Source organism: Drosophila eugracilis, unplaced genomic scaffold (genome assembly GCF_018153835.1).
Source record: "Drosophila eugracilis isolate 14026-0451.02 unplaced genomic scaffold, ASM1815383v1 contig_1897, whole genome shotgun sequence".
In the NCBI taxonomy this organism is placed as follows: Eukaryota; Metazoa; Arthropoda; class Insecta; order Diptera; family Drosophilidae; genus Drosophila; species Drosophila eugracilis.
This window is the reverse complement of record NW_024572751.1, coordinates 570,512-597,595: the sequence shown is the minus strand read 5'-3', so window position 1 is coordinate 597,595 and position 27,084 is coordinate 570,512. Positions and strand designations below refer to the sequence as shown.

The 27,084-nt window shown below is 44.1% G+C and overlaps 2 protein-coding genes across 10 annotated transcripts; both read left to right on the top strand.

The window, feature by feature from the left end:
* The first annotated feature begins 591 nt into the window (after positions 1 to 591).
* LOC108114965 (E3 ubiquitin-protein ligase TRIP12) lies at positions 592 to 26,866 on the top strand. 9 transcript variants are annotated; one of them, XM_041817787.1, is made up of 12 exons: positions 592 to 693; positions 10,663 to 11,454; positions 12,365 to 13,390; positions 16,190 to 16,750; positions 17,413 to 17,496; positions 18,175 to 20,021; positions 20,086 to 21,190; positions 21,276 to 22,261; positions 22,339 to 24,186; positions 24,249 to 24,437; positions 24,597 to 24,798; positions 24,853 to 26,866. In XM_041817787.1, exons 2-12 carry the CDS (start codon positions 10,929 to 10,931, stop codon positions 25,311 to 25,313), a joined length of 8,835 nt encoding a protein of 2,944 aa, XP_041673721.1. In that variant the 5' UTR covers positions 592 to 693; positions 10,663 to 10,928; the 3' UTR covers positions 25,314 to 26,866. The 9 variants fall into 9 exon arrangements, with proteins under 9 accessions (XP_041673721.1, XP_041673719.1, XP_041673718.1 ...); XM_041817785.1 differs by having other exon boundaries at positions 17,410 to 17,496; XM_041817784.1 differs by having other exon boundaries at positions 15,536 to 16,750.
* LOC108114966 (checkpoint protein HUS1) lies at positions 604 to 4,029 on the top strand. Its single transcript, XM_017226173.2, has 2 exons — positions 604 to 693; positions 3,120 to 4,029. The coding sequence occupies exon 2, from the start codon at positions 3,135 to 3,137 to the stop codon at positions 3,975 to 3,977; it is 843 nt and encodes a 280-aa protein (XP_017081662.2). The 5' UTR covers positions 604 to 693; positions 3,120 to 3,134; the 3' UTR covers positions 3,978 to 4,029.
* Positions 26,867 to 27,084: the final 218 nt, after the last annotated feature.

Here is a 27,084-nt window from a genome sequence, read left to right as displayed (position 1 = left end):
TTGCCTTATTCCAAAAGCTTTACTAAAATGTCTTTTCTAAAATATCAATGCCTGCCTTAAAATAATGATATTTAAAGTAAAGTACAAGATTGCATAGAATCGAAGGAAACAGAAGACAATGATCTGTAATCTACAGATTTACATATTCCAAATAAGCCCACCAAAATCATGAGCTAGTTCGTCTTTTCTGATAGAAACTTCACATAGACGACCATCGAAAGCTTCATCTAAACTTTTCCCCGGGTTTTGGGTCATTCATATCTACTTCATGACCGTCAATTTTTAATTTTATTTACTAGTAATAGCTTAATATTTGCTGAAGATTTTCCAAAGTGGAACGCGTAAAGTTAAAAGTACCACAAACGACGCTTTATCAGTTCAAATTTCGAAGATCTTGAGATGAGCCAGATGTTGCATGGATTTAGAGTTATGGACCTATATGATTATAAGCAATTTTTTATTGTTTATTAGAAAACTTATGTGGCGTCACAAAATTAGAGACGAGCGGTCACACTTTCAGTTATGCTTCTTGAGATTTGGCGTTTCTGGTATTTTATGCTAGCCAAGTTCGCATACCCAGCTGACTGTTGACTCGTCACACTGGTCGCATTGTTGTTTCGTCGCGTGTGAAAACTGCTGAGTGTATGAAAAGTGTGCAAATTGAGAGAAAAAACTCCTGCAATTAGTTGGAAGGTAAGTGTAGTGAAAAAGAAAAGAAGGGCATTACATAAATCGGGCATAGGGTGGTTAAAAAGTGATTTGACCACGGATTTTGGGGCTCCGTCCTCAGACGAGATACACATACGCGCACATACACTCTTACGTTTGAAATAGGCAGCAGCGAGACGGAAAACAAAATGTCGACCATTTGCATTTTCCTGTATTACTTTTTCTGGCCATTATTTAAGAGGTTTGTGTTCACCAAAAGGCTCGGGAAAGCGTTGTTAAATAGTAATATACCCGCAGGAAGTTTCCAATTGAAGGGCAATTGGGTTTTAGTGCGTTTTTTGTGAGGGCAATCTGGCAATATTGATTTTTACAATGGCTGCCGAGGAGTCTCATACATTTTCCTGGAAAATGTGCAAGGAAAAGCTAATATCTACTGAGTGCAAGTGCTTGTCATTGAAATTAAGAGTTTTTCTAAGTTATGAAAAAACTCAGAAGTGTTTTCAGTGAAACCAATTAACCGTCGGGTTTTGTGTAGGGTATCATATGTGTTTGTGTGCTTGTGTTGGTTTATTCTATTCGAATTGGTATTTTCTTTTATTTAGAAAAGAGGGAGGGGTGTGGGTGGTGTGAGGGGGGTAAGAGCGCATCTTGTTAAGTTTTACTTTCTCTTTTATTTATGCTGCAAACTTCAGCGGGTGGTGCTCTATCTACATGCGAGTATCTGAGTGTGTGTGCGTGTGTATCGGCGCGACAGAGACAGCAAAGCAATCACGTTTCTTATTCTCAGCATTTTTATTTTCTGTTTAATTTTTGGCCTATTGTCAGCGCTTTATTGTGCCTTTCTCCCCCCTCCCCGGTGTTTGTTTTTTATTTTCTATATAAATATGTTCACGTTGCAATGACGCGAAGGTTTCAGCCAGTAACTCCACAGAAACCATGACAAACATCATCTTGTCGCGACAGCAAACTTCCAGATAGATTCTATTCTTTTCGAGTATTTGTGAAATAGGCTGAGATGATGACGTCATAGGTCAAAATTATAAAAAGAAAAACAGCTGTTGACGATTGGGCAGCACTGTCTTCTCAACCAGAGTTGCCCTTTTGCGTACTTCCCTGTGTTTATGCGGTGGTTCGAATATCACCAAATTCAGCAGAACCCATGAAAGGCCGTTTTAGATTTCAGTTTTCACGAAATCAACTCAAATTTTCACCACTCCTCACGATTAAATCATAAAAAGTTCATTTTGGGCAGAAAATGGTCAGCCAATAAGCACATCTTTCTTGTATTAGCTATAAAATCATCTCACCATCATTTCTTCACTTTAAAAAACAGATATAAATTACTAAACACATATTTAAGTCAGTATATTTGTAAAGGATCGCAGATATTTCAAGATCTGAAAACACGGAATCTTAAGATATTTTTTTAAAATTTTTGTGCTCACTTATCAATTGCCTGCCTGCCTTATCAATTACTAACCTTGAAGGTTGATTGAACTGCGAAAAGAGAAATATTTTGACCCCCTAGACGGGCAAGACGGCCGCAAGAGCTCTCCGCCACAGCCCCCGCCTCTGGAGTCCCCCTACACTGGAGGGCATTCAAATCCTGTCTGTCTTTTTGATGACTTTGTGTGCAAGGAGAACCAGGCAGTTTTGTATCTGGCTGTGTGCTTCGTTTCGTTGAGCTTCGTTTCGTTTCGCCTGCTCTTTGCTCACCGTTTCGCCCCACCAACAAAAATAAAAATAAATAAATAAAAAGAAGAGCCAAAACACAACTCGGAACTCGCTTTGCGCTTTGTTTGCCTGGCTCTTCTTCTCTGCCCCTTTCTTTGCCTTTTCCTCCCTCTTTCTCTTTCTTTTGCTGTGTGTGTGCGGTTCTCTGTGTGAGTTCGCTGACGTACGAGTGTGAGTGCGCTGTTGTACATTGAACTCAAATTCGAACTGGAGAAGAGAAGAAAAAAAAGAGTGTGAGAGCAATTGGAGAATATGTCGGGGACCTCCCTCCTCCTCGTTTTTGGCCCCATACACCTCATTAACCCCTGGAAAAGGGTCTGAAGTTTCGACTTCGCCACTCCATAACCCTTCAATCATTTTTATTTTCGTCTGACGTCCAGTCCATGCTCAAACTACACGAACATGTTTTTTTAAAAATGGATCATAAATGGAAGAATATGACTGTTTTGATACCCAAACCGAAATTTTGAAAGAGATGTCTTGCAAAAAAGCACTGCCTCCATCGAAAAAAGAAACATCCTGGTCATAGGTTTTAAAAGGTAGTCCAATTCTATGAATAACGAAGCATTAGAAATAGTTTCTTAAAATCGGAAAATATGTAATATTGTTTCTTGTAGACTTTGCTCCGTTATTTAGTTTTGTCAGCCGTCTTTGACTCTGTTTTTGTTTTGTTCTCTTTTTCCGTTTTATTTCGGGTTGATCCTGCCCGGCTCTAGTTCTTTGCTCGCAGAATGAAATTCCGAGCACAGATGCAGGATCCGCTGTACATGCGCGAGTTCCAGGCCATTGTGGCCACATTGGCAAAACTGGCGAAGGATTGCGTGATGATCCTGGGCGCTCGGCAGATGCACTTAATCGTGAACGAGGATCAGAGCTCCGCTGCATCACCCTTGGTCTGGGCTAGTATTGCGGCCGAGGAGTATTTTCCGGAATACCGTATGGAGGCTGCCCGCCCGGATCAAGACTACATAGTTCTGAGCATGTCCTCGGCTAACTTAGGGAGAGCCTTTTCTGTGCTCCGAAGTTCAGGCGTCAACAGCTGCAAACTGAAGCTGCAGAGGATTCAGTTTCCCTGCATTTCCGTAGTAGCCTCTGTGCTCTTGGCTTCTTCCACAGAAGCCCGGGAAGTGGTACACGATGTTCCAGTAACTATAATCCCGGCCAGCGATTGGTCGGCCTATGTCGTCCCACGGATACCCAACTCGCAACTAGCTTTGAGTTTGCCAAGCTTAAAATTGCTAAGAAGTCTCATTGATAAACTGAAAAATGTATCACCTAGTCTCGAGTTCCTGGCCAGCTCTGAGGGAGAACTCAATGTTATAGCCACCTCTGAGATGTCCACTGTGACCAGTCGCTTCCAGAAATTGCTGATAAGGGCTACGCCCGAATCACAGCAGGAGGCCTCCTGCTCTTGCTCCGTGGATTCGCGAAAAGCCTCCGCCTTTTTTGGGGCACTGCAACTCCCCAACGATGAACTGACCATTGGGATAGATCGGGAGCATTCCATCCATCTGCAAATCGATGTGCGTCAGGATGTCGTTCTCCATTCCCTTCTCCCGGCTGTTTGTATGTAGTTAAGAGCAGATTCGAATTGCGTTTATTAATAAAGAGGCATCCTAAGTTTTATTGTGGCTTTAAACTTAATTTTAATCTTGGGAAATCCTGATGTTTAATCACATCTGTGCGTCTTATCTCTTGAGGCTTATCTTCATATGTTCAGATATAGATTTGCTATCTAAAATGTTTCAATGTTGTCGGTTTGCCATATATTGTTATCTGTCAAACTGGTCTGCAAAGCTTATCGGAAAGGGCTGTGGCAGAGCGCAGAAGGTTATCCTTTTCTACCTACTTTGAAGAAACCAAGCAGATTAAGAAAATATTTTCTTTATTTTTCTAGCTGAAAATATATGCGAGGAAACTAATTTAAATTTTTAAAGCCTTTATCAATTGTTTCAAATGTATCTGCACTTTTGAGGGAAATCTTTAATTGGTTTCATTGTTATTTAAAATTACGTAAACTAAAATAAATTTCAAGTGTGGATAGTGAAAGAGCCAGACTTATTTATTTTCCTGAAAGAAATATATATTTAGAAAAAATTAAAGATAATTTCGAGGTATAGGCGAATCTATAAAGTATCAGTAATAAATATTTATTTTAACGTTTCCTGGGGTTATCGTCAAACGAAAGTTGGGGCGGCTCTTCTTTTCTTTCCATCGTTCTCGTTTGCCTGTCCCAAATTCGTCAGCAACCGTGGCCTCATTTCGCGTTCTCTCTTTCGCTCACTCAGCTGCATTGCCGCTGCACTTGCATTGGCGTGTGTTTGTATGTGTGTGACTGAGAGCGCGAGTTACATCCATGCATATTTATTATTTGCTGTTACTGGTTTTTAATTTTTTTATTTTGAAAACATCATGCACATGCACACAAATGCAATTGACTTGCATTTACTGGCCGGGTGCTCCCAACTGGAATTTACAAGTTAATACATATGCAATTATTTATGGGTATATGTTTTACCATAATGCGTGATCTTCAGGACTGTTTTCTGGTCTTCGTGGTAGGCTTATAGTACTTTTCAAACTTACTGATTTCTGACTTATAAAGTAAAGGTTCTAAATGTAAGATACATCCTAAGATACATATGTACTTGTCTTCTTGGTATTTGCTTAGTTACTGAATGTTTACATAGTGTTTTTAAATTCTTCAAGACAACCAAATGTTTGATGGTTTTATGACAGCAGTCAAATATTGTTATCCGATCCCCCGACTCTTATATAATTAGGTAGCAGAGTTCCACTATAATAGGGTGATAGATAGTGAAAGGTCCTAATTGGTGTATGTGTACATACACGTGTTTGTAATGCAGGTAATTGTAATGGTCTAAATATTATTTAAAAATAACCGTCATTATAAGTATATAATGGTTTAGGTTACAGTTTAACCAATAGGTTCGTCCTAATTAAGTTCTGTTTAACTTATAGAACCATTTTTTGTTCTTATAAAAGTCCAAGGAAATAAAATCATATTTTTTTCTGTTAATTTTTTGGGTTTTCCATCATGTCAGCCTTTTTCTTTTCGTATACACACACACACATACACAACCTCACACATGTTCGGTTCGAGGAGGTCAGCTGAGTGCATTTGTTACTGCGAGCGACCCTATTAGAAATGTCGTAAATTGTAACTCTCACGCATTTTCTCCGCGCTCACACGCGCACGATCAGCTGATCAAAGCGGGGAGAAGTCAACGTAACACATGTACAAGGGAACAAAGAGCGACAGAGCTCGAAAATAACGAGTAAAAGAGGGCAACCCCAAAATGGAAAAGTATAGAGGCTCACTCAATTTAACATGACCACTCGGCCATTTTGAGTGGAATCAAATCAGGAATTTCAACTTATTTATATATTTTGTGTTTTAAATCAATTAGGCTAGCACAATGACACACATGCCAGGTGTAAGGCTAAAACAAAAGCCCGTGAGAGAGTGAAAAAGAGAGCGGTTTGTTGACCTCATTTTCGAGGGTTGAGTGACCTGTTTTCGTGCGGATTGAGTGTTTTGGCACCCCGAATGTCCTACATGTCTTAATTTCAATTAAATTATATGCCATAACTGCATTGTGTGTGTTTCACTTTAAAAATTGCTAAGTAGCTAGATATAAACATATTTGTATTTGAGTAGCGTTTCGCTCTTTCACTCGGGCAGCGCTCTCCCATTCTTTCGCTCTCGGTCGCCATTTTCCACCGAGCGCTGGCAGTTCTGCCGTTTCTACTTTTGTTTCATTCGTGAGTTGGATTTGAGTGCGTGCACAGCTGAAAAGCAAAATGCAAACGGCTGTATTTTCTATATACTCGATGCCACTGGTACATACATAGTGTGTGGAATCGGGAAAAGGTGCTGATGTTTATATAATTCTGAATATTATCATGCTGCGTTAGACTACAACTGAAATTAATTGGATTTCTATCTGGACCAGCTGGACCAGGGCATGCAAATCGCTTAAATTGTGTATGCATTAAGTTTTGTGCTCATCGCTTTGATTTTGTTATATTGTTGTACATACTGAGACTTATTTGTTCTCCTCCTCTTCCTTCTTCTGTAAGCCTTTGTGTGTGTGAGTGTGTACGTCGTCATGCGCTTGCTCTCGTTCGCTCTCTGTCTCGCACATGCAGCGCCGTGTGCTCCCTTCTTTTGCTTTTTTTCCGTGTTTTTTTTTTTGTCATTTTCCTCAATCGTCATTTAATTTTGACTCGATTTTTATATCGCATATTACATTATCGTCGAAATTAAGACGAATTAAATGTACAATAAGCGGTTATGCAGTTAACTTTTTTATTTCCGTTTTTCGTCGTGGAAAGTGCAGCAAAGCAAAGTGGTGTGTATAACTGTATATAACAGCAGTTGCACATGTGTCTATATGCTGTGTGCATATAATGCGTTGTGTAAAAGCCTGAAATCATGTGGGCATCGAACGGGATCTGAAGTTTTTCCCCTCCTGGCAACAAGTTTCTAATGCTTTTCGCAGACCTTGCCTCTAAAGCCCAAATATTCCCCAAGTGGCTAAAAAACCTTCACAGTTTAATTGTTGCATGTCCAGTGCTACCGAACGCCCACCCACCCACTCGATAGGGTTGCAAGGTAGCGTTGCTATTGCGTTCTTACGTCCAAGTTTATTCAACTACGTAATTCTCCATTGAAAGACTCCCCCGATTCGGTTCCGTAATCGAAGCATTTCAGGGTACAACCGAGAAAATACACTGCAAACAATTTACATTTAGTTTTTTTTTATTATTGATGTGAACTGGTGGTGTTTAAGGTTTACTATATAAAAAAATTAACTTCTAAAAACAAAGGCACAAGAAATTTGTTTAATAGTTCTTTTTTGTCGCAGTGGACACGTAAAATACATTGCATCTCGCTCGCACACTCAGCTGTGCGTAGGCAGGTTTTGTAACACATTGGAAAGAGAAAAAATAAAATGTCGACCTGATGGTGGAAGGGAAAATGGGAAATATAGAAAACTGGCTAGGGCAGCACTATTGGGACCAGCCTCAGTATGCGCTCGACTGCTTCTTTACAACGATATTCAAATAAGTTACAAACAATGCCAACAGCACAGCACGCACAATGCATAACGAACCGGGAAAATCGAGAGGGGGATGACTGAAGGAGGTAGCGCTCAGCGTACCACTCTCACACACACAAATTGTTATCAATTATGCTGGGCCAGGGTTGTCACCCTCTCTTTCAGCATATGACCCATAGATCTATCGGGGTTGCAGTCAGCTGTGGCAAATGGTTTGCTGCCCTACTGTCAAAGTTATCTTTCGCTAACTAAAAATTTTCAACTCATTGGTGGTAAAGTTTAGAACTTCTTACCTTTAACTACGTAAAACTAAAGGTTTTCGAAATTTGACACTCAAGAAATATTCATTTGTTTCCACTTTGTTTGGTGATTCCCAACACCAAATGGAAATAACAGCTGTATTCAGTCTAATGTATCTTCTTTTAACTACGTCATAGATTATTTCTGGATTTAACATCTCTCAGGTGGAGTAAAGTAAAGTAAACCTTTTGAAAAACAGTAAAGTCCAAACCAATTTTGACTACATTTGGTTTTCTGTTTAAGACCCTTCACGTTTCACAACTTCAATTGCTGATAAAGGCAGCCACAACCACAGAGCCAGTCGCCATATGTTGGAGTTGCCACACGCAAAGCAAAATTATACACACTAACAAAGCACACTTACACTGGTACACTCGTGCATGAAGGCGCTGCCATTTGTGGCCTCGCTTATTATTTTTTTTCGTCGGCGCTTTTCGGTGTGAAAAACTTGTGGGGCGGAGATACGAGTGGAGACTAATAGATGTAGATAGATTATATTGCCTGCCTGGGTTGGGTGTTTGGAACGAGCGACCGAGCGAACTATCGCGGTGTCGGCGCTGCCGAATTGAACAAATGTTTTCTAAATGATAGGATCTAGAGAAGTCCGCCATAAAGGTTTTACGCTGCTTTCGTGCTATGCGTTTCATGAATTATCTAAGTCGCCAAATAAAATGAATTCATGAACTGACCACAAGTGTTTATCTAGAAACCGAGATCAATAAAATGCTATAAATTTATCTAAAACATTAAACCTTTGATAAGATCCTCTGTATCTTAACATAAGATGTTAACCAGACTCTTCTCCAACTAGCAAAAAGCAAATAAAAATGTTGTCTCGGACAATTTTAAAATCGCGTACATCTTATTTTCCATCAAACCAAAACGGCTGACGTAGTCTTTTTGTTTGGGTTGCTGGTTTCATTTCGATGGCCTTGAACTGAATTTGTTGTATTCGTTGTTTTGTTGTTTGTGTTTTGGTGAGCTTGGCCACTTTGCCAAATGTTTGACGATTGGCTGTTGCGTTTTGTTTCTTTTTCGTGTTTGCCTGTCAAATTCGAGAGGAGCTGTCAGTGGGAGACGGCGAAACAGAAACCAGATCGTAAAAGGGCAGACATGTTGAAACTACGCATTTTTTTTATGTGAGCGATATGTATCGCTCGGTATACAGGGGGTTTTCGAGTGAGTTCATAATGTGCACGAAAAGGGCGCAGAACCAGAATCATGCAGAACACGTTCAAATCTCATCTTCTTTTTCGGCGAGTGGAACCAAGAGCAAAAAGGCAATAGTCTGCTCAGCTTGATTTTCTTTCATTTCATCTTCTTCGAAACAAGCATGGCAACTCACGAACACACGCTCGGAGAACTTGTTTCTCGCTCGCACACATATAGGAAGAAGGGGCAGATAGCCAACCCACACATGCACGGGCACGCTGGGCATTACGAAAGGAAAAATATAAACAAAACGGCCGAGAACAGCTGATTAACCCAGCTGTGCGCGAGTGTAAGTGTAAGTGAGCCAGCGCTCATCTTTCCACTCAAAACATTCGCTCTCGTTTTGCTCTCCCTCTCTCTATGTCTCTATTTTATTTTCTCGCTCGCTCTCGCATGCACGTGTCGGGGGCTGCTGACAAACAGCTGTTAACTTATTTACAGTTTTCATATGTTGACAGAGTGCTCAAGTGTGTGTGAGTGGTGGAAGCGCAGTTGTGTGTGTTTTCCGAGTGGTGGTGTGTATCTTTTTCTAGGTGGTGTAAACTCTCCATTGTTATCAGTTTTCCGTTTTTAGTTTTCATTGCTCCGCTGAGGTGCCAACATGGCTTTTTCTTAACAAGGTTGATCATTAAAGCTAACTAATTAAGTGTATTAAATTCACTTTTAAGTGCTTGTTTGTGGTAAATATGTAATCTAAATCGATCAATATCAATTCTTAACAGTGTTTCGTTAATATAAATATCATTATATTTATTGTAGTGTAAACCATCGTTAAGTAAATACAAAATATTTTTGAGTGTTTTAAACTAATATTCTTTGTTTGCGTTGTGCACAATTCAGTTTTCTAGTATGAATAAAACAACTTTTACTTTAAATATTTGTGAAATGTATATATTTGCCGTTAATATAATCGAATAGCCTAATTTGGACACCTCGGTCAATCAATAGTTGGCACCACTCATGCGGTGTGGCATTTTCCATTGTTTGCGAGTACCTGTCCTTAAAAACAGGGCTGGAAGTCAGACTTTGTGCAGTTGGCTTCTCGCTCTCCTGCCTCTCTTTCTCTTTATCTCTGTATCTCTACCCCTGATTTGAGATGAGCCGGTTTTTCACATTCACTTGAGGCCCCGGGGCCCGTATACCGTATTCCCCTTATCGCTTCTCTGTTTTTGGGACTACTAGCTCTCCGTTCTAGTGCCTCTCCTCCATTTGGGTATTACCTACATATCTCTCGACATTGTCAGCATTTCCTGTCTGCGACCCGATCACTTCGCTTGGCTGCGTCTGGCTATCGGAGTTCCTGGGGTGAGGCACTTACCAGATCCGTCTCCTTTGTGACTATATTTAAGTCGCATTTGCCTACAGTTTCTTAGACTTCTTGCATCGAGCATCGAACTAGGTTGTTTTGACAGTAGGAATTTTGCCAGACTAATTCTTTTTGAATCGCACTCATCGAACCGTCCTGGCTATGTCAATCAAGAGAAAATAAGTTTCCGATTCAACCAAAGACTAGAAATTCATTGTGTTTTGATTGAGAGAGGTTAGACTGTTCTTCTGTGTTTTCATTGTCATTGCACAGAAAACCATTAAATGCATTCTATTTTGTTACTTTGTGTCACTTTGTTTAACACCCCTTTTATTTCTCTCTCCTTTATTGCAGCACAAATTTCTACGAAGCACGCAGAAAGGAAATCGGCAAGGAAAACTGTGAATAGTGAAGTGAATGAAAAGAGAAAATTAGTGATTATGAAATAATATTGTTAATGAGAAGAGACAAGTAGCGAATTGAATTAAGTCAGCTTTAGAGACTCTTTCCATGTTATAGATAACGGGCCGATTCAGAGAAACATTTCGAGATCAATATTCAATTATTGGTTGTGTTGGCATGTTAAGTGTGTTCGATGCCGGTGCGGTTAAGTGTCGTCTATGGCCGAATCCGTTAAAAGTCAATCGCTCTCTGCATTGACGGAGGGGCAGCACGACGACGGTGGTTCCACATCAACCTCAGCGACATTGGCTAACAACACCAGTGCGACCAACACCACAATTTCATCCAATCACTCGTCTCAGCGGCGACGCAATAACAATACAAACAGCAACACCAGCAGCCACAGAAAGGGCCATAGCAAAAACAAGAAACGGAAAACACCGGACGCATCAGCAGGTCCTGCTGTAAGCTCCTCCGCCGACGTGGTCGCCGCCAGCTCTACAGCATCTCAAACCACCTCCACACGTCGATCCCGCAGTCAAGGTCGCCACTCCTCTGCAACAGCCCACAGCAGCAAGGACTCGCCGGTGAAGCGCACGGCAGCAGCCTGTCGTTCCCCGTCATCGCCAGCATCCAGCTTCATCCCGACTGTAGGCGACCAATCGCTTTCACCCGGCAGTCGTAAGCGTAACCATCCTTTGCACAGCATCAACAGCAGCAGCCGTTTTCGCAATAGCAACCAATGTGAGTATTCTTAGCTATCACCTGCTTCATATTTGTATAGGGAAATCTCGAGAAGTAGGATTTTTAATACCTGAGTAGAGCTTTAGGATGTTATAGAAAATACATTTATCTAATTATTGAGATTCGGTTGATCTAAAAAAGAAGAAGCCCGTATGTATTATCTTCCGAAAGATAGAAACTGGAAACTCGTAGCCAAAGTAATGAAATCGTCCACTATGCAAGGTTATCAATTTAGATTTACGATATTAAAAAATAAGACTAAACGGACTGTATGTTAGAAGTTTTTTCTAAGCAATAAGGTTAAAAATAATGAAAAGGTTTTGAAAGAAATATTTCTTTGTACTCAAAGTACTATGATATAAAAACAGGCGCCAAAACAAAGTAATTAAACAATGTATGGATTTCATTTAAAGCTAAAAAACATTTTGAAAAGTAAAGATTGCTTCTCTTATTTTATAAATGTACAGATTCTGTAAACTTTGTCTGGGTAGATGTTTCGGTTTACGAGAAATCGATCATATCGAAAAGGGTAATAGAATATCACGAAGTAAAAGAATTGTATTTGCTTAAGTCTGGGCGAGGTACAAATTTGAAAATGTTTAAAGAGAAAGCGATACTCTAAACTAAAAAAGGACACACTTCATCTGAGTTAGTATTTAATTTTGCACATAAAAACAACAAAGTTCCTGCTATACTAAAAATTTATCAAAGGAAATGATAATACAATTGCTACTTTGACTTTTCTAAATTCATCAAAGTGCTTTTGTTTGTTTGTCCAAATTTTAAAACCAGTGAATCGTTTCCCCATCCCCGTCCGTAAAAAAAAGTCACAATAAAAAACTGAAAGGCAGTCGATCCAGTCAAAGTAATAATCCGAATTCAAATTGATTTTCTTCAATGCCTTTTTCAGCGGCACCCGGAGGAGATCAGTTGGTGGAGCTTTGCTCGCCTCTCAAGAAGCGCCGCTTGCAGCAGTCCTTGGGATCAGGAGTCGCCGGAGGAGCAGCTGAAGTTGGCCTAGCTGCAGAAAGCACAGACCAGACACCTCGTCAGGCATCCGGAGACTGTGTTGCTCAGCGCACTCGGTCCAAAACTACTTCCCCGGAGGAGCTGCCGAGTACAAGCAGCGCTGCGGCTGCGCGCCAGCATAATCAGTTACGGGCCAGTGCCAGCTCTACCAGCTTACCGACCAGCAATCGGAACAAGCGCAAGGCCGGTGGCGGAGGATCGCGAGCTGTGGTTGAGACCACTCCCCACCGAGGAGCAGCAGTTGCTCGCGCCGGTCGCAACGGCAATCTGCTAAACTATTACCGCAAAACGCGCAAGGTTAGCCACACGCGCGCCACCCAGAAGCAGGAGAAGCAGTCAGTACAGACGGAGGAGACGGCCGCCACCAGCCGGAACGGATCAGTGGGATCCGGAACCAGCATTAAATCCGGTGGGATTAGCAAGAACAGAAAGAATCTGCGCCACTCACAGCAGAATCTGCTGGACACAGAGGGCACAGGAGCAGAAGGATCTGGTGCTGAAGCTGGAGTTAAGGAGCAACAGCCGGTGCAAGGGAATCTGAACGTGGAGGACCAGCTGGTGATCCTTGAGACAGCAGAGAATCAACCAGAGGCACCAGTCAACCACAGCCAGGGTCAGTTGGAGCCGGAGGGCCAATCAGAGGCGCAGGACGACAACGAAGACGACGAGGAGGACGACGAAGAAGAGGAAGAAGAGGAGGAAGAGGAGGTGGGATTCTACGAAATCGTAAACTCTGCGGGCTCGTCTTACGAGGAGGACCCCCAGATCGTTGCCGAGGAGGACGAAATTACAACTGAGGAGGACGTCGACGACGAGGAAGACGACGACATCGAGGAGGACGAAGACATCGAAGAGGAAGACCTCTCGGAGAGCGAATTCGCCCAGCAACTGATTGGTGAACTTGGTGGTGAGTCTCCGTGGATTATATATCCAGCGCATAGCATCCAGCATCCATCTCCCATTTATCCGTATATTGTATGTATGTAGTTGTATTTTGTTACCATTGTTGTAGTCTGAATGTAGCATAGCTCTTAAATTGATACTTTCAAAAAATCCCCAACATTTTATATTAATTTAATTTCCATTGGGTTTTGCTTTCCATTAACAGTTTTCTTATAAATTATAACTCCTTATTAGGTTTTAAACTAACTTAGGTTTTACCTAACTGCTGATTAGTTGATATGAAGTTGTATAAAGTTATTATTATTCTTTTCTTATAACAATCGGTTAAGGATTATTTTCGAAAAGATTACAGTTAAGGCGTTGTTTATATCGCCAGGGTTGCCACCCCGTTTCGGTTATAGCTTTTTCCTACAAAGCTGTTGGCATAATGTGATTTTTATTGACTATCAGTTGGCGAATTCCTTATCAAAAGCGAAAAATACGTACACTTAGACATTGACTAAGCATTTATTCTGCGAAGTGCCCTCGCCCTGTCGCCGTTCATTCGTAATTCGCCATTCCCCAATGTCTACTGTAGTGTTTTTGTGATTTTGATAAAAGTGGAATTGTTCGGAATTCGCACTCAAATATACCAACGACAAGCGATCGGCTGGCAGTCTAAATTCGTTCGCTTCGCCGTCTGGAACAGAATTATATATACTACATATCCCCGTATTTGTATATAGAATTGCGCTGATTAAAAAGTTCGTAGCTGAGGAGTACTCTACTTTTTGCTTGCTCACTCTCATTGCATGTATGTAATTTACAATTTTTGGTTCAAGGAAGTCTCTAACACACGGAAAGGGCCCAGAACTTTGGCTGTGCTGTCACCTGTGGCCAACTTGCCACATTGCCATTTCACCCAACCCTTCACCCATATCTACCACAGCCATTTGTATTATTTAATTTTTCCTTTTTATCCAAAAGCAAAGAAACGCCCACATTACATTTTAATAACCCCATATGTGAATCACATTATATTCATTCTACGATAGACTTTATTTATTATTTATGCGAGAGTCGCACAGAGTGTCCTGCCTATAGGGTTCTGTTTTGTGTGTTTAATTTTGAAATTTGATTTCGATGCGGGGACCAGAGTTGAAGGAGACACTGTGGGTTAAAGCGCAATATCGCTACCAAAAAGTGTTAAGCAATATTATCTACGCATTTATATAAGCCCCATATTCATTTAACCCCTTAAAAGAAAAGAATCTTAAAAAACAATAATGTTTATTTTTGCACGTTGTTGTTGTTGCCAGTGTAGTTGTTTCCATTTAATTGAGCCACCAATAATAATTATGATTTCTAGTTTAAAAGTGATTAAATATAAATCTCTTCTTATCACATAACTTCTGAGTCAAAGATACTTTTAATTGCTGATGCTTGTGTTGTTGATGATGATGATGATGATGTTGTTGTTTTTGTGCAAAAACAATAAACCGCAGCGAAAAGCCGAAAGATTCGCGGTGTCAGCAAAGGCGACTTGTGTAAAGCTACTGTTTGGGCAGCGTAGTTAAAGAGAGAGAGTAAAGCAGCAGTGCAGCAGCAGCAGCAGCAGCAGCAGAGACGGCAACAACAACTTAAAAGCAGCAGCAGCAGCAGCAACAACAACGTGCAGCATATAAACATAAATCAAATCAATAAAACAAAAAAAAAAGGACCAACGAGAACACGGCCGGGTGTGTGTGTGTGCGTGTGCTTAGATTAGTGTGGGAGAGATCAGCAGCAACTGTGAAACTGCAACTGCAATTTCAGAAGCGACAGCAGCAACATCATCATTGTCAGCGACAGAAGGTCGTTCAGTCTCCTCTCCTGATTTCCCCTTGCCATTACCTTTTTCAAAGCCAAACACACACAGCGCTCAAAATAATACTTTTTGCATTACATTAAACAATAATAATGAAAAAAAAAAAACAAGTCAAACCAACTAACTCAAGTAGTGTAGCTGCAAGAAAACAATAACAAAAGCAAAAAAAAAAAAAAAAATTGAAAAACTTCAATAAATAAAGCTGTTAACTGTTGTCTCCCACTACTCTCTCTCTCTCCACTCCCTTTACCCCATTCTCTCTCTCACTTACACATATCCCCCGCCCACACTTGACTCGTGAAGGAAAACAACAACAACAAGAAGAACAAGAACAACCACAACGTGCCAGCAACAACATTAAAACAACCAAGAACAACACATTAGCGGCAGGAACAAACAATATAAAGGCGACAGCAACAGCAACAACGTCGTCCGGCTATCAGCAACGTGCCGCCCCCCATGGACAGGGGGCGGGGCCAGGCGTTGGAGGGGGTGGGCCACGTGCCACGCGCAGCAGCAATAGCAACAGCAGCAGCAACAACGTTGTTGACTACAGCATTATGCCGCACCTCACAACGGCCACAACAACCACGGCATATGCCTTGACACCCCAGCAGCAGCAGCAGCAGCAACATCAACCGCCACAACCTCCGTCGCAACAGCAACAGCAACAACAAGCACACCAACAACAACAACAACAGCCACCTCAATTGCTGCCCACACATCAGTTTGCACACTTGTCTTCCTTTGTGACACCAACAGCAGCGGCAGCAGCAGCGGCGGCGGCGCACTATCCCCCAGCTACTGCTGCTGCCGCTTACTTTGCACAGCAGCAACACCATCAGCATCATCAGCATCAGCAACACGTGCAACAGCAGCAGCCACCGCAGCAGCACTATTACCATAGTTCTGTGGCCGTGTTGCATCAACCTCCACCGCACCATTTTACCTCCTCAGGGGCAGGACCACCGCCGGCACTCTACCAGCAACAGCCTCCGCCGCAGCTTACGCGCTACACGCCGGCAACAGCAACTACAGCAGCCACGTTTGTGCCTCCACAGCAGCAACAGGTTGCTTACAATCCGCAACAGCAGCAGCAGCACTCCTCACTGCGACGCAGTTCACGTGGCAAGACGGGTTCTTGTGTGAGTTCGGCAGCAGCAGCACAGCAGCAGCAACACCACCAGCAGCAACAGCAACATAGCAACGCTGCTGCTGCTGTACAGCAGCAATTGCTGCCACCGCCTGGTACCTATCAATACCAACAGGTGGGCGGCAATACCGTTGTAGTTGCCGTGCGTCATCAGCAACAGTTGCAACAGCAGCAGCAGCAGCAGCAACAGCAACAACAGCAACTGGCCTTACATCAGCAACATCAGCAGCAACAACAGCAGCAACAGCAGCGTGCCACGCTCGTCCAGCCAGGATTCTTGTTCAGCTATCGCAGCAATCATCCCCAGCAGCAACAGCAACCGGCGCAACCGATACATCAAGGCCCCAAAGTGACGCATAGCAGTGGTAAGATGATGGAGGAGGAAAAGAAGGATGAAAGGAAGAGAGACCGCAAGCAAACCAGGAGCCAAGGGCCCCACTCCTTTTTAGAATGGGGCTAATTAAAGCTGAGGAGAGTTTCGAATAGGGGTGCACTTTTCAGAAAAGGGCTGTTAGTCCCTTAAAAGCTGCTCCTTCAAAGAGAGGAAATGATAGCACACACACCCACTGCAGGGCTTAGGAGTTGAAGGGTTAGTTGTGGTCCGCTATTTGATTTTCTGAATTCATTTTGTGATTTTTCGGTAATTTAAATTCACCTTCGGTAGTGAAAACTGTAACATACTGTACAAATTATAGCGTCTGGTCTCACTCTCAATCTCTTATGGTGCTGGTCATAGTCTAGGTGATAATAAACCCATATTGTACTGAAAGAAAAACAAATTACACAATTACACACCCCAAAAACACACCAACCCCTTATCCCCTCTCTCTCTATGTCTCTCGCTCGCTCATTCCTGCGTTGCTTTGCTCGCGGTGTCTGCCCAAATAATTCCCAAAACTGAACTGAACCATAGTTAATAGTAAATAGTTAATAGTAAACTTAATTTTGTTTTGCTCTGTTTTCTCTCTACCACCCGCTCTCTGTCTCCATCTCCGTCTTCGTCTTCGTCTCCTTGTCTGAATAGCAGCTTCGGATGCTTTAACATATAGTTTGATGGCACAACAACCGCCAAGTGGACCGCCGCATGCAGGTGGACAGCAAATCACGCCAGGTAAACGTACAACCCAATCGATCAGTATACATACACATATGCACAATCTCCGCCCATACACACACCCACACACATATTGCCTTGCTTTGATTTTATTTCACCCACGCTGAAAAGCCCCCACTCTCACCACACAAAGGGCAACCTCCAGGTGGCAGCACACTTGATCTTTTCACCCATTGCCTTACCTAATTTGTAAAATACTTTTAGACTATTTAAGTTTTGCTGTTTTAGCTACGACTTAGTTTACTTTATCTAAACCCACTTACCACCCTCCCACTAACACAGATTATTCTGGTCGTAACTATGTTTCTAAATTCTAATCATAATGCTATACTCTTACTTTATACCTTTTACTTTGAAATTCGATTTTAAATTCGGCCTACAAAATATAACTTTCTTTTATTAACAAATTACTCCTTCAATTTAGATCTTAACATATTTATTCCACATTTTTTATTTCGCCGCTTCAAAATTTTTTGACGTCAATAAAACCTGATACAACAAACATTCAAATATGTCTACCTTATCCTTTACTGTTTGTTTTGACATATTTGTTTCATGTTTTTACTCGCACTCCAATTCAAATCCCTTAACCTTCGAACCTATTGATTCCAAACTTCATGTCGAATTACAATTTTAATGATGAACTTTTTGCCTTCATTCATGACGCCGCTCTAGGTGCCAACTCAGCCAATCTCAGCATTGTAGCGGCCGCTTTGAGTGCCGCCCGTGACGTAGCAGGAGGAACTGGCGGTGGAGTATCAGGAGGGGGAGCTGGAGGAGCAGTGACAGCAACTGGAGCATCAGCTGCAAGCGGAGTAACCACCAGCGCCGTGGGCGCGACCAGCAGCAGCAATAGCAGTGCCGGCCAACCAGCCAGCAACAGCAGTAGCAGCAATGTGACTGGAGCGGGACAAGGGTCGGCTCCTGGCGGAGGACCCACAACCACCGGTACAAGCAGTGGTGGTCAGCATGGTAGCGGAGCAGGAGGTGCTGCAACTGCTGACTCGGAAAGTGATGATAGCGAGGTGGGTCGCCTGCAGGCATTGCTTGAGGCTCGCGGACTGCCGCCTCATTTATTCGGCGCCCTTGGCCCAAGGATGACGCACATTCTACACCGCACCATTGGTAACAGTAGCAGTTCGAAAGCCAATCAACTCCTGCAAGGACTGCAATCCCACGACGAATCCCAGCAGCTGCAGGCTGCAATCGAAATGTGCCAGATGCTGGTTATGGGCAATGAAGATACCCTGGCCGGCTTTCCAATCAAGCAAGTGGTCCCAGCTCTGATCCAACTTCTTCGTATGGAGCACAACTTTGACATCATGAACAATGCTTGCAGGGCATTGGCTTACATGCTGGAAGCCTTGCCCCGATCCTCCGGCACTGTGGTGGAGGCAGTTCCCGTCTTTCTGGAGAAACTTCAGGTCATCCAGTGCATGGATGTAGCGGAGCAAAGTTTAACCGCGTTAGAGATTCTGTCCAGGCGTCACAACAAGGCCATCTTGCAGGCAAATGGTATTTCGGCCTGCCTCACCTACTTGGACTTCTTTTCGATTGTGGCTCAGCGAGCAGCCTTGGCAATTGCCGCTAATTGTTGCCTAAACATGCATCCGGAGGAATTCCATTTCGTTGCGGAAAGCTTGCCCCTACTAGCTCGCTTGCTGTCGCAGCAGGACAAGAAGTGTGTGGAGAGTGTGTGTTCTGCCTTCTGTCGCCTGGTGGAGAGTTTCCAGCACGACAGCCAGCGTCTACAGCAGATCGCTAGTCCAGACCTCTTGAAGAACTGCCAGCAACTACTGCTGGTCACACCAGCCATCCTGAACACAGGAACCTTCACAGCCGTGGTGCGAATGTTGAGCTTGATGTGTGGCAGCTGCCCGGATTTGGCTATCTCTCTGCTAAGGAATGACATTGCGGCTACCCTTCTCTACTTGCTTACCGGAAATGCAGAGCCAGCTGCTGCCAGTGCCACTCATGTGGAGCTAATCTCACGTTCACCTTCAGAGCTTTACGAACTTACCTGCCTCATTGGTGAGTTGATGCCGCGTCTACCCTTAGATGGAATCTTCGCTGTGGACTCGCTATTGGACAGGCCTACGCTTAACACACAGGATCAGGTGCACTGGCAGTGGCGCGATGATCGCGGTTCATGGCACAACTATTCCACAATTGATTCGCGTCTGATTGAGGCTGCCAACCAGAGCAGCGAGGACGAGATCAGTCTAAGCACTTTTGGCCGCACTTACACTGTGGATTTCCATGCCATGCAACAGATTAACGAGGATACGGGCACCACTCGTCCCGTTCAGCGTCGTCTCAACCACAACTATGTGGCTCCCATGTCTGCAGGACAGGACTTGACCACCACTGCGGCAGGATCAGCTTCAGGGGGAGCTTCCACGTCCGCTGCCGCTGCGGCAGCTTCGTCCAATAACAATAACAACAATAATAATCCACCAGGAAGCAGTGGTAATCAAGTGAAGCGCCGCCCATCGCTGGACGCCAGGATTGCATGCCTCAAGGTTAGTACTTAATTCTTTTTAATAAGAAATGTTAAATAGTAATGTTCGTTTTACGCTTTCCTAGGAGGAACGTGGACTGGCTGCAGACTTTATCAAGCACATCTTCAACGTGCTCTACGAGGTATACAGCTCTTCGGCCGGACCGAATGTCCGATACAAGTGCCTGCGCGCTCTTCTTCGGATGGTGTACTACGCCACGCCGGAGCTTCTGCGTCAGGTGCTCAAGTACCAGCTTGTCTCTAGCCACATTGCCGGCATGCTGGGCAGCAATGATTTGCGCATCGTAGTGGGAGCCCTCCAAATGGCTGAGATCCTGATGCGCCAACTGCCTGATGTCTTTGGCACTCACTTCCGTCGCGAGGGTGTTATCTACCAGTTCACTCAGCTGACGGATCCAAATAATCCCATATGCGCGAACCCCTCGCCGAAACCTCTAAGCACAACAGCCACGCCCAGCGCCAATGCAGGCGGATCACAATCGGCTCCGGCCTCCGCCAATAGCCTGCAGGTCAATCCCTTCTTTATGGATAATGCGCCAGGATCGTCGAGTGCTTCCACAACTCCCAGCAGCAGCAAGCATCAATCGTACAGTGTGAAGAGTTTCTCGCATGCCATGAACGCCTTGACTGCCAGCGCCAAGGGAACTCCTGCAGGAGCGTTGGACGCCACAGGAACCTCTGCACCGGCTGGGGGCTATAACTACAGCAGCTCGGCGCCCTCTTCATCCTCGACAACTGGACCGACCGGTGCCTTTTTTGTGGCACAACAGGGAGATCCCCGCCAGTACGTGCACTTTCAGCAGCCGGCAGTTCCACCACCACCCCCACAGTTGGAGCTTCTGCCAACTGGAGTTCAGCAACAAGGACAACAGGTGCCTCAGGTAATTTACCAGCCACAACAGCAACAGCCTGCCCACTTGGTGGTGGCTTCCACCAGCAGTGCTGCTGCCTCAGCGTCGTCGTCATCGTCCTCCTCGTCCTCGGCTTCGGCACTGCAGCACAAGATGACGGACATGCTAAAGCGAAAGGCGCCTCCTAAGCGCAAGTCGCAAAGCAGCGGTAGAGCAAAGGCCAGGCAAGAAGATGCTGCAGTCGCAGCAGCGTCTGGAGCAGGAGCACCAGTCTCGTCTGCCAGTTCAGCTATGCACGAACTTCTCAGCCGAGCCACAAGTAAGTATATTGGTCAATTCTCTTGCCACTGCATACCTTAATTTCTTTTCCTTAAAACTAATTCAACGAATTATTTCAACTTTAGGTCTTGGTAGCGGCACCGGTGGCAGGAGTACACCCAGCTCGGGCAGTGGTTCTGGTAGCTCGAAGTCTCGCTTTAATGCCGGAAACTCGACCAACGCCGGTTCGAGCAAATCCTCGTTCCTGGCTTCATTCAATCCGGCTCGCTGGGGCCGCCAGACTGCCCATCATCATCACCACAATCAGCAGTCGCAGCAGCAGCACCACGGCCTTTCTAAAGACTCGGGCAACGCTAACTCTAGTGGATCCAGTTCTGGAACCGGTCTGGCCTACACGGTGGCCCAGCATGGCTCTGGCAGTGGAGCAGGAGGACTAAACGCAGCAGCTGTTGCTGCCAGTATCAGCAAGAGTATCTCCCATGCCAATCTCCTAGCGGCGGCCAACAGGGAAAGAGCACGTCAGTGGGTGCGTGAGCAGGCAGTAGATTTTGTGAAGCGCTACACAGAGCAAGAGGCAAAGAGGTGTAAGGCTGCTTCGGAAAGTAGTGCCACCCAAAGTGGAAGCAGCGGAGTGGCATTATCTTCAGCAGGAAATACTCCACTGTCTACAGCGGGCAGCACCAACGTTTTGGAGCGTCTGTCCAGCATTCTGTTTAAGCTCAACGGGAGCTACCACGACTGTCTCGATGCTCTCCTTGAGCTGAAGACCATCCTGTTGGAGAGCGACATCTCTCCATTCGAAGTGAATCATTCTGGCCTTATCAAAGCCATGCTCAACTATATGACTAGCGAAACGGGATTGGTGGAGCGCGATGCACGCCTGCGTAGTTTCATGCACGTCTTTGCCGGTCTGCCGTTGGAGCCTCTTCTCCAGAATGTCGGCCAGATGCCCACGATCGAACCGTTAGCGTTCGGCGCCTTTGTAGCCAAGTTAAACGGCTGTGTGACGCAACTAGAACAATTCCCAGTCAAGGTACACGACTTCCCCGCCGGTCCGGGGGGTAGGTCCAATCAGAGCGCGCTGCGCTTCTTTAACACTCACCAACTAAAGGTAAGTAATGTTGTCACTATATTCCCGTCTTACTGTGATAACGATAAATTGAAATTTTCAAATCTTTTATTTTCTAGTGCAATCTACAACGTCATCCCCAGTGTACCAATCTGCGTCAATGGAAAGGCGGCACTGTAAAGATCGACCCGTTGGCCATGGTCCAGGCCATCGAACGGTATCTGGTAGTGCGCGGCTACGGAGGCATCCGTGCGGACTCCGACGACGACAGTGAAGAGGATATGGATGATAACGTAGCAGCTGTGGTGATGACCCAGGCTGGCTTCAAGCACAAGCTTCAATTCACTATCGGGGATCACGTCTTGCCCTACAACATGACCGTCTACCAGGCGGTTAAACAGTTCTCGCCTCTGGTCAGTGAGCAACCGGAGACCGACAACGAGTCGGAGACGCTTTTAGGAAACGCTAGCATTTGGGTGCAACAGCACACCATCTACTACCGCCCCGTGGAGGAAGAAGTCGCTTCGGGAGGGGCAGCGGGAGCAGCTTCCACCAGCAGCTCGTGTAGCAGTGGCGTGCAAAAGCAACAGAGCACCTCCAGTTCCGCTTCCAGCTATGCAAATGCCTCCTCGTGCTCTTCATCGTCTGGAGTCGCCAGCGGTGGGGGATCCTCCTCAAAGAAGGCCCATAAATCTAGTAGCAAGTTCATGCGCAAAAAGACTGAGCTCTGGCATGAAGGAATAGCTCCCGGAGTGATATCGGCTCTTAAGCCCTTCCTGAGTAGTTCGCTTCCAGCTGATGTGGTAACCGTTCAAGATTCATCGCTGGATGCATTGTGTATGCTGCGAGTGATCCACGCCCTTAATCGCCACTGGGAGCACCTTTACGGCTGTGTTGTCCGTCAGAACATCATCCCCCAGGCAGAGTTTGTACATCCGAAAATCACCGCCAAGGCGAATCGACAGTTGCAGGATCCGCTTGTGATCATGACAGGCAACCTACCGCAGTGGCTGCCCCAAATAGGCATGGCCTGTCCTTTCCTTTTCCCCTTCGAGACGCGTCACCTGCTCTTCTACGCCACCAGTTTTGATCGGGATCGCGCTTTGCAGCGTCTGCTGGACACCACACCCGATCTGAATGCAGCAGAGTCTTCAGAACGAGTTGCTCCTCGCCTTGATCGCCGGAAGCGTGCGATTTCCCGGACGGAGATACTAAAACAGGCCGAGCACATCCTCCAAGACTTTGGGCACTCTAAGGCCTTGCTAGAGATTCAGTATGAGAATGAAGTCGGCACGGGCTTAGGACCCACACTGGAATTCTACGCGTTGGTCTCTGCTGAGCTACAGCGCACAGATCTTGGGTTATGGAATGGCAGCGATAGCTACAAACAGAACTCTGTTACCATCGTGGATGTGGTGAAGGCCAGCACTGTGTTGCACATTGAAGATGCCCTCGAGGCAACTACCATGGACCACAGCCCTCCGTCGGCGGGCGGAGCAACGCTTGTAAGCAGCACTACCACCACCACAACAACAGCAACTGTGCAGCAGCATCCACCTACGCGCTCCAGCAGTCGCTCACATGTCTTACGCAGTGCAGCTGGCCAACAATTACTATCCCAACCGGTGGAGCACAGCTCCTCCAGCGCCGGCGCTAATGAGAATGCTTTAAATATGATTATCGCACAGCAATTCAGTGATATGAACACTGCTGACCCAGCAGCAACTGATAACCCCAGTAGCACCACTACTACAACAACCAGTGTAGTGGAGCAGAACACCAATACGAATCACAACAATACCACCACGACCACAACAACAACCATGATGAGTTATGTTCATGCGGTGCATGGCCTGTTCCCTCTGCCTCTGGGTAAATCCTCAAAGCTTCCCCAGATGACCAAGGCCAAGGCCAAGTTCAAGTTCTTGGGCAAGTTCATGGCCAAGGCTGTGATGGACAGTCGCATGGTAGGATAATTAAACTTTGTTCCTTAAATCTGTTCTAATTGGCTTGTTTTTCTCCGCCTTAGCTGGACCTGCCCTTCTCGTTGCCATTCTATCGCTGGCTGGTCAGCGAAGAGCATTCGATTGGCCTGGCCGATCTGATGCGTGTGGCACCAGAGGTGCAAAACACTTTGGTCCGTCTGCAGGATTTAGTTCGCCAGCGGGAGTACATTTTGTCCGATCCAAACATCGATGCCATGGAGAAGACAGAAAAGGTGAGTAATGCTATATTCTTAGTTTTAATTTGTAGATGTCTGGACAAAATTAGATAGGATTCTTCCTTCCAAATGTATAATATTTTTATCGGCGATCCGTTGACATGATTCTAAGAAAACATTGTTGAACTGCTCTGTAATTAATTTATAAATTTTCAGATTGAACAGCTGGACCTAGACGGCTGCCCAATTGCAGACCTAGGTCTAGACTTCGTACTGCCCGGACATGCCAACATTGAGTTGTGTCGTGGCGGTCGCGATACACCTGTCACTGTGCACAACCTCCACCAGTACATCTCGCTGGTCACTTACTGGTTCCTCATCGAGGGTGTCCAGAAGCAGTTCGAGGCATTGCGTGAGGGTAAGTTAGACACAATTTTTCAGCACAAAATATGACTAAAGCTTTTGCCCATAGGTTTCGATTCCGTCTTTCCGATCCAACGTCTACGCATGTTCTATCCCGAGGAGCTGGAGTGTGTGTTCTGCGGATCGGCTAGCGAGCAACAGCATTCGCGGTGGGAAACCAAGATGTTGCAAGACAGCTGTCGCACTGATCATGGATTCCACCAGGAGTCGCAGGCTATTCAATATCTATACGAGATCCTGGCATCATACAACCGCGACGAGCAGCGCGCTTTCCTGCAGTTCGTGACGGGTTCACCACGTCTGCCGACTGGCGGGTTCAAGGCCCTGACGCCACCTTTGACTATCGTCCGCAAGACGCTGGATGGAAACCAAAACCCAAATGATTATCTACCATCTGTGATGACCTGTGTCAACTATCTTAAGTTGCCCGACTACTCCAGTCGCGAGGTGATGCGGCAGAAACTGAAAGTGGCCGCCAACGAGGGCAGTATGTCCTTCCACCTCTCTTAAGCAAGCAATGGAACAAACCCGAATCCCTTGCCCTGAAGACCACATCTGCAGCAGCAACACAAAAGGAAACACTCCAGATAATACTAAATTGGACATCAGTCGCCTTTTTTCCAAGCGCTACAAAACTTCTGCAGATTGGCTTAATTAGATGGGGCATATTTGTTTTTTTTTTTCTTACGAAAGTTACTCTCACCGCCCGCGCTTCTACCCGCCCATTCAGGTTCCGTTTTGCCAAGCGCGCGCCATTCTAAATTTCAATATAAATATATAATTAAAATATATTTTTTAATACCAAGTTTTGCAAAAGAAAGAGAAGAAACGAAAGGAACGAAAAAAGGAAATTAGTGCCGACGGGGATTAAGTCAAGAAAGAAACTAATGATGGATTACACTCATACCTCTCCCAATAATGTTACCTTAAATAAATTGAATAGTTCAAATTGATTATTCAAAAGGCGATCATTTGTCCACCCAGAAGCGCACAGAGCGATAAATTATCGATCCGAGCTTTGCGTTCGTTCTAGTTAAATTTGTTTTAGTTGGCTTTCCATCATTATTATTACTCTCATGCTAATTCTAATACCTACTGTAATCAAAGAATTATTTTATTAAGTTTTTTGTTTGTTATGTTGAACCTTTTTCTCTGGCGTTTAAATACGAGTTTAATTAATTTGTAAGCATAAATATTGCATAAACGCTTATTAGGAACGAAAATGAATGGAAATAGAACGGAGACGAGTAACTGTAGCATCGGAGGTAGAGGAGGAAGAGTAGCCGTTATATGGAAGAGGGAGAATTCATCATTATTTACGTATAGCAACCCAAACTAAATGATCTAAATAAAAACGCCCACCCTTGAAAGTTACATTTAAAGAATTAAAAATATATTAAACATAAATATAAATATACCTTAATGATCTATCTTGCATGCCTACAAGAAAATTGAATGCAAACATTGCAAGCTGTGTTACATAAAAAACAAACAAAACTAAAAAACAAAAGCCATCATGGGTGTATGTTTAATTTGAAGATACCGAGAATTGGATTAAGGGAAAGCAGAAGGAAAGAAGTTAGTGTTTAGTACACATCCCTTTTACATAAACTATGCTTACAAATATATAAATATAATATATTTAAACTGTAACATTACATTTATTGTACTTGAAGCATATACATACATTTTTGTGTTGTCTAACAAAAAGGAACAGAATGCTAATAAATAAATTAAATAAAAATGGATTAACTTATGAAACTTACATTAAACTAGATACAAATCTTTGCAGTACTGAAAACTGATTACTGACATGTGGTATATATACATATAACTATAAAATCATATATATAAATAATATAATTACACTTAACTGAACACAATGGCATCTCTCGAGGCGCTGGTCAAGTTATAACATAAAAATGTTAGAATTAAATTATCAAATAACATTAATATTACATTATACCTTACATCAACAAACACATTTGCTCCATGATATCGACAAGAAAGTAAAACAAACAAACCAAGAAGCAAACAAATAAAAACAAAATGATTATACGAAACAAATATTGTATTTATTCGGACTTTCCATGATTTCACATATGTTTGAAACATTTGGCAGTAATATGTGATACAAAAGAGGGATTTTCTCCAAGTTCCATCATCTAGATCGATATCCATTCGTTTTGGTATTCAAAATGGTAGCAACAATATTATTTTCAACTGAATCAAGAACGAATGTAATCTAGGTCAAGAACTTTCGGTTTAGAACAACCAATTT

Coding starts and splice junctions, on each gene's coding strand:
- LOC108114965 (XM_017226172.2), top strand. CDS start 10,929: ATGGCCGAATCCGTTAAAAGTCAATCGCTCTCTGCATTGACGGAGGGG. Junction 17,497..18,174: donor TGGACAGCAAATCACGCCAG/GTAAACGTACAA, acceptor ACGCCGCTCTAG/GTGCCAACTCAGCCAATCTC. Junction 22,262..22,338: donor TTAACACTCACCAACTAAAG/GTAAGTAATGTT, acceptor TTTATTTTCTAG/TGCAATCTACAACGTCATCC.
- LOC108114966 (XM_017226173.2), top strand. CDS start 3,135: ATGAAATTCCGAGCACAGATGCAGGATCCGCTGTACATGCGCGAGTTC.